The 7,585-nt window shown below is 57.0% G+C and overlaps 1 protein-coding gene across 2 annotated transcripts in view; it reads right to left on the reverse strand.

Annotated features, from left to right (window-relative positions):
* LIMS2 (LIM and senescent cell antigen-like domains 2) overlaps nt 1-7,585 on the reverse strand; it is a 47,270-nt gene that overhangs the window by 18,031 nt on the left and 21,654 nt on the right. For both annotated transcript variants that reach the window (XM_011980489.1, XM_011980490.1), the window contains exon 2: nt 925-1,084. In XM_011980489.1, the coding sequence (XP_011835879.1) occupies nt 925-1,080 (156 nt within the window). In that variant the 5' untranslated portion in view covers nt 1,081-1,084. The remainder of the gene's footprint in view (nt 1-924; nt 1,085-7,585) is intronic.

Genomic DNA, 7,585 nt, shown 5'->3' on the forward strand with positions numbered 1-7,585 from the left:
GATCTCGGCTCACTGCAACGTCCGCCTCCCAGGTTCAAGTGATTCTCCTGCCTCAGCCTCCTGAGTAGCTGGGATTACAGGCACCTGCCACTACGCCAGGCTAATTTTTTGTATTTTTAGTACAGACAGGGTTTCACCATGTTGGCCAGGCTGGTCTTGAACTCCTGACCTCAGGTGATTCACCCGCCTCCGCCTCCCAAAGTGCTGGGATTACAGGCGTGAGTCACAGTGCCTGACCAGGGCACCTTTTCAAATGTCAGCAGACAGTGTGACTCCTCTGCTTCACACCCCGAGGTGGCTCCTGTCTATGGCTCTGTAGAGGCCCATGGGGCCAAACAAAATCCACCTCCCTGTCCTCAGCGCCTGACACTCTTCCTCTCATGCCCTCGGCTTCCATCACACCAGCTTCCCTACTGCTCTCCATACACCCCATGTTCTCCCACCACAGGGTCTGTGCATGTGCTGTGCCCTCTGCCCAGTGCTCTTCCCGCAGAGATGTGTGTGGCTCCCTCCCCTCAGGTCTGCCCAAACCTCACCTTTCCTGAGCACCACCCCACCCTGTGAGCGCTGACCCCCAGGGCATCAGCACCAGCTGGTGGGCTGTGCAGTTGCTGTGCTCACTGTCTGGTACCCACGGAGGGCAAGCACTACCAGGGCAGGCTCTTCCTGCCCCCAGGGCCTGCCCAGCATCTGCCCAGAGGAGGCTGGTGAAAGGTAGCTCTCCGTTAGCACCTAGAGCACCCGGGGTGCTGTTCACATCTCACAGGTGAAGGATGGGCCTGTGCAGGAGCTCAAGCCTGACTCTGGGCTGGCTCCAGAGCCGGCCCTGTCACCAGTCGGGACCACTGCATGGAGCCCAGCCCACCCACTCCTTAAGGGCAGACTCTGAGCTGGGTCTGAGAAGGCCCTCAGTAGTGTCCTCACCTCATAGAAGAGCCCCTCGGGGAAGGGCCGGAAGCACTGGGCACACACGAAGCAGTGCTCATGGTACAGCTCCCCATTGCTGTTGACAATGCGCTCAGCGGGGGTGAAGCGGGCCTGGCAACGCTGGCACACGGCATTGGCCAAGGCGTCCGACATGTTGCTGGGGGCGGGAGACAGAAGGGGTGAGTCAGAGCTGGTCAGGAGCGCGGATGGGGCACATGCAGAGCCCTGCGCCTGACAGACACACCTCATATTAAAAAGTGAAGACGCTCTACGGGATCAGGAAAATCGCTCTAACCCAGGGTCCATGCTGCTCAGTGCTTGCAGTGCCCACCCCTTGGGGTGTCAGGGGCCCAGTCAACTCCCACTTGGGCCCCTATTACCCCTTCTCCAGGGACCACAGAGTCTCACGCACAGAACACCACCCAGCACAGGTGAGTGGCTCTGTATTTGCACTCTTATTTAATCCCCAAGGCAATTCTGCAGCTACTATTATTATGGCCTCTTCCAGAGGAGGGACCAAAGCCTCAGAGAGGTTGAGTAACTTGCCCAAGCTCATACAACAGAGCGGGGTAAACGCTTGAACCCAGACTGCTCAGTCTTCCATGGTTCCATCCTCTGCACCATGAGTTAGTTTCAAACCGACTGCCTCCAATAAACACATAACCACCCAACCACAGAGAAGGCAAGGGGCTAGCCAGGTACAGTGGCTCAAGCCTGTCATCCAGAGCACTGTGGGAGGCCAAGGTGGGCGGATCCCTTGAGCCCAGGAGTTTGAGACCAGCTGGGCAATATGGCAAGAACCCATCTCTAATAAAAACACACAAAAAAAACAAAAAAAAAATTAGCCAGGTGTGGTGGTGCAAGCCTGTAGCCCCAGCCCCATTCTGGAGGCTGAGGCGGAAGGATGGCTTCAGCCTGGGAGGCTGAGGCTGCAGTGAGCTGTGACCATGCCATTGCACTCCAACCTGGGCGACAGAGCAAGACCCTGTCTCAAAAAAAAAAAAAAAAAAAGAAAAAAAGAAAGGCAAGAGTATGAATCTTTGAGACAAGACGGGAGTGCGGTGAGGGGAGCAAAGCTCATCCATGCTGGGCAGTGCCCGTCCCCAGAGTCAGCGGTGGGTTTCCTTCTGGGAAGGGTGAAATGCAAACTACACGGGAAAAGCCCACAGTGAGCCAGGCCCACAGTCATTCCAGCCCCAGGGCCCTTCAGCACGGCCAGGAGGGGTCTTTTAGACTCAAAAACATGGTAAGGATGTAGTCCTAAACACCCAACTGCCTCTACGGCCTTCAGAGAACCAGATACCCAACGCCTTTTGCTAGGAAGGGAGAACACGGGTTCTGTCTCAAGGGTCTCAACTCCCGTGGATTCCTGGAAGGCTGGGCAGAGAGGGATCGTCAGGCTCGCAGGGGAGTGATGCAACCAGCTGGTAATGCTCGCCTGGGTGCAGCTGTGGTGTGGCAGGACGCGAGTGCAGTGCCTTTGGGAACACCTCTCCACCTGCCCTGCCTCCCAGGATGAATCCCACCCAGCAGTCACTCACTGCCGCAGCATCATGAGAGAAATGCCTGGTGAGTGAGGCTCCTGTCGGGCTGTTCTGCAGCCTGCGATCTGGGCAGGGCCAGCCTGAAGACTGCCAGCCACAGAGAAGAGGGGCCTTAGACAGGATGAGCCCAGGGTTGGAAGGCAGGGCTTCACTCAGGGTCTGGGCATGGGCTGTGGGCAGAGGGTCTCACAGGAGGCTGCTGCCATATGGAGATGGACTGGAAACTGGGAAGGGGAACCCAGGCTGATGTCTCTTTTCTTCTCGGCTTAGGGACTCATGTGGCGGAGGCTGGCTGGAAGGCCGTTCAGCGAGGCTTTCTGGGCATGCTGGGCTTCCGTCCACCTTGGCTTACCCCCCCCCTCCCCGGGGTGCTTAGGAGACCAAAGCCACCATGCAAGCCCACATTTAGGCCAGAGGGGCAAGGAAGCAGAGATGGTGGCAACAAGAGTTGGGAAGAACCCAAGAAGATAGGAGGCCTCGGCACCCAGCGGCTGCTCCTCAGTCCTCCCAGCTCCCTGCTGGTCTTCACAGGGCGGGCCAGGCAGGCCACCAGGGCGGAGCCTGGCTGCCCCAAGCCACCCTCGAGGGCTGGGCTGGGCTTCACTAGGACCAGCTTGGTTTCCTTCCCGGAGAACACTGTGAACCTCCTCTCCTGAAACACACACCCAAGGTGACAGGGAGGACGTTCCAGGGCCTGACCATGAGCGAGACCTTGGGCCTCTTAAGAGAAGTGGGAAATCAACAGGAAATCCCATGCCTCCGGGCCTGGAATTCCCCACTCCAAGGACCCAGAAAACGAAGCCAAATTAAGGACTTCCAGCCCCAGCCTTTCAGATTCCGCCTTAAAGCCAGACCTCTAGACCCCAGTGACTGAGCACACACCCCTCGCACCCCTTCCAGGCTCCTGTTCTTTGCCCCAGGGGCTGCTGTTTAGGGCCTGCACCCACAGGCCTGCCTCCTCTGGCTTCCAGGTGGGCTGATCCTACTCCCACTAGCCAGGTTGCTGCTGGGACCCGGGCCTCTCCCTGTGGTTACCGGCACTCCTGCACCACTAGCCCAGCTGCTTCACCACCCTTCCTCCCTCCCCGTTTCATAAACAGACCCTCAGTAAGCACTCCCCAGCTGCCACGCTTCCCACTGAGAAGTGAAGCCGGCTGGGCTTCTGGGTCTGGTGGGGACTTGGAGAACTTCTCTGTCTAGCTAAGGATTATAAATGCACCAATCAGTGCTCTGTGTCTACCTAAAGGTTTCTAAACACACCCACCAGCACTCAGTAAAAACTGACCACGTTCTATAAAACAGACCAATCAGCTCTCTGTAAAACGGACCAATCAGCGCTCTGTAAAACGGGCCAATCAGCACTCTGTAAAACGGACCAATCAGCTCTCTGTAAAACGAACCAATCAGCAGGATGTGGGTGGGGCCAAATAAGGGAATAAAAGCAGGCCACCACAGCCGTGAAAGTGGCTCCTTCCGTACCTGGTGGAAGGTTTGTTCTTTTGCTTTTTGCAATAGGTCATTAGTGCGATCACTCTTTGGATTCCTAATACCACCTTTATGGGCTGTAACACTCACCACAAAGGTCTGCAGATTCACTCCTGAAGCCAGCCAGACCATGAACCCACCGGAAGGAACGAGCAACTCCAGACGCGCCATCTTTAAAAGCTGTAACACTCAGTGTCAGGGTCTGTGGCTTCATTCTTGAAGTTAGTAAGACCATAAACCCACCAGAAGGAAGAAACTCCAGACGTATCTGAACATCTGAAGGAACAGATTCCAGATACGCCATCTTTAAGAACTGTAACACCGTGAGCGTCTGCGGCTTCATTCTTGAAGTCAGCAAGATCAAGAACCCCCCAAAACGAACAAATTCTGGACACACCACCAGGGTACTAACAGCAGCCTGGCCACACCCTCTCTCCTCTACTTTCCTGCTCATCTTACAGTCAAACCTGGAAACCGGTCCCTAACCAGTTCCCTGGCTGGTTCCCGGACGCCTCCAGTGAGATCATTGGCGCCTGAGCCCGGCAGGCATTGCACAAAGCCTGGCATAAGCAGGTGGGGTGTGGGGGTTGCCACCTCCCTCCTATGCCCAGGGGCTGCCCCAGGCCAAGTCACAGGCACCAGAGCCCCTAACAGTAGCTCTGTGAAAGGCTCCGGGGCTGCATCCCCACGACGTCCCACTGAGGAGCACAGGAACATTCCGATCCAAGGGCAAAGACGAACAGACAGAAGCATGCAGAGACAATGGAGATTCAGCACCATGAGAGTACACGTTTGCTGGCTCCTGCAGGGGAGGAAGAGGCCTGGACCCACGTGCCCAGCTTTACACCTGATAGCCCCAGCCACCGGCCTGGAACCTCAAGAAAGGTGCTGGCTTCTCCAGGCCTCATTTCCTCTTCTATAAAGAGGTGCACCAGAGAAACAGTAGCCACCTCGAGAAGCCAAAGTGAAGAATGAATGACACCCACGTGTCCAGCACAGAGCGCCAGGCGGGCAAAGCGCTGGATAAAAAACTTGTTTTCCAGCAACTCTGGGAGCCTTCCAGAGTCCCTCTGCACGGCTCAGCCCAGGGGAAGGCCTGCAGGCTGTCTGCGGTCCCTGTGAGAGGGCAGAGGGTCAGAGTTGTGGACATTCCATGTCCTCCTTTGCACATTCCTTCAGGATAGGGAACACAGTCTGCCCAGTTATCCCCCAAAAGACGCCACTACCCACCCCCCAGCTGGACTACATAGAACATACTGCCCAGGGCATGCCCAACATGGAAGCTAAACCCCAGATCTGGGGTAGAACACACCATCTCGTGCCCTTCGCCAGCACCCCAGAATGCTCTCAGTCTTGACAGCCAACACAAGCCAATTTGTTGCAAGATGTCCCTGAGTCTGGGGTGGGATCAGAGGAGCCTGCTCTGTTCAGGCCTTCGTAAGGGGAGAAGGCTGGTTCCAGATAAGGAGATTGAAGCACAGAGACTGTAACGAGCTGAGGGTCACACAGGATTAGGCTCATGCTCCCCTCATCTCCTCCTGGCATCCCCCATTCCAGATTCTGTTTCTTCAGCAAACCCAGACCACCTTCCATCCCAGCCTCCCCGATACCTGAGTCTAGGAAGAGAGTGTAAGGATCTGGGAAGAGTCAGGGGCCAGCCACAAGGGGTCTGGTCACACCCAAGATGAGCCAGTGTTGCCGAGGCCACGTCAGCCTGAGCAGCAGTCAGGCCAGGGGTGTGTCCTCTATAACCAGGCACACCAGGCTGCAACCCAGGCCCGGACAACCCCTGCCTGTATGACCTGCAGCAGAGGACTCTGAACCTCAGCTTCCTCATCTATAAAATTGGCCAGGGATAGCTACCTCCAGGGAGGGAGGAAGTGAGGCGAGTCCTGCAAGCGCAGCCCATGCTTTCGTCTTTGATCCAACAAGTCTTCACTGAGCACCCGCACTGATAGGCACTATTCCAGGCGCAGAGGCCTTCGGGGAGAGACCCCACTGCAGCACAGCCCAGGGAGCACCTTCAGTCCCTCAGCACTGCCTGGGCCTCCTCCCTGCCCCACCTCCACGAAGCCAGCCAGAGGCCAGTGTCAGGGGTCACCTGGCTACATGAGGTCAACAAAAATGTACACAAAGCCAGTCCACCATGGGGACGCTAAAAATTAACATCCTGCCTTGGGCTGCTATACACAGGATGCAATGACACCATCGGAAACAGACTCCAAATCAGTATGAAACCTGTCTGAAATTAAAGCTTTCTCTGAAGCCCTTGCCATACTTCTTTGCTCTAGCGGCTTTACTTTCAAGTAGGTACACCTGAAACGTCACACTGACAACAGAGAACTAACAGAGGACATGAACCAGAAGTTCAAAGAAAAACAGTGTGAATAGTCACATGTGTGTGCATGCTCAGGGTTGCCCCAGGTCTGTCATCATCGTGCCGGTCCTGCCTGCATCTCATCTGTGGTGTCAGTACTGTGAAAATCACTCTCCAGACCAGCCTTGGGGCTATCAGTGCCCTGGCCACCCACAGCCTGGTGCCACAGTTATGCCGCATGCATCCAGGGCTGTCCAGAGGCCGGCCAGTGAGGATGCCTGCTCCAGCTCTGCCACACTCAGGTGTCTGCGGGTCCCCACCTGAACAGCAGGCTGCACCAGACCTGCCGTGCCAGCACAGGCGGGAGCCCAGCGTGCAGCAGGGACTCCACAGATGGCCATGCTGCCGGCCTGCAGTTCCTGCCCTCCATTCGGTGCCCTCCTTCCTCCTCTGTTCTCAGCAGAAGATATCTTCGATGGCTCAGTCCTCTAACTGCCCCTCTGGGAGCCTTCCCTGACCACATACGAGGAGCTCAGAGCGGGCTGTGCTTGCCCTGGGTGGCACTGGCCTTCCTCTGCTCCTGGGTCCTCCAGGCCCTCCCCTATGTCTGTGACTTATGCTCCTGGCTCCCTTTCTGACCCTCCAGCCCTTCTGCCCAGCCTTGGCCTCCTCCCCAGGGTCCCCATCTGTCACTTTGATGCCAAGGATCCCAAGCTCACAGCCCTATTGCTCTCTCTCCCCCACTGGCCCCTGGACCCTGCAAAGGCAACATGTCCAGGAGCTCCTCCTCGTGCCCCTGACCCCAAGAGTGAGGGGAGGGCGCTCCACCACCATCCCCGTGCCCCTCCCAACCTCCCCATCCAGAACCAACTCATCCTCTGAGATGCCCTGAGGACCATCCTCAACTCCGCTGCTCCCTTCTCCCAGCTCAAAAGGAGCCTGTCTACACTGGCAGTCGTGCATGGAATGAAGCAGGGCAGGCTTAGGAGTCAGTCTAACCTGGGTTCAAATCACAGCGCCATGTTTGGGGTGGGTGAGTCCAGCAGGTGCCTGCTGCTCAGAGCCTGTCTGCTCATTTACAAAGTGCAGCATCATCACCCCAGTCTGAAAGCGGTGCTGGGGGCTACGCAGGCCCCCTGCTTTCTAACACAGGTCCCTGGGCACACCCTGCCAAGAGAGCTGATCACAGGTGACATCCAACCCAGTTAGATAAAATCGCACACGCCCACCCTGTCGCCAGCCCAGGGCCCATCCGACGCCCGGGGAGAGAGCCCACGGTGTCGGAGGGCCCGGCCGGGTTTCCGAGGGAAGG

Source organism: Mandrillus leucophaeus, unplaced genomic scaffold, assembly GCF_000951045.1.
Source record: "Mandrillus leucophaeus isolate KB7577 unplaced genomic scaffold, Mleu.le_1.0 Scaffold213, whole genome shotgun sequence".
NCBI lineage: Eukaryota > Metazoa > Chordata > Mammalia > Primates > Cercopithecidae > Mandrillus > Mandrillus leucophaeus.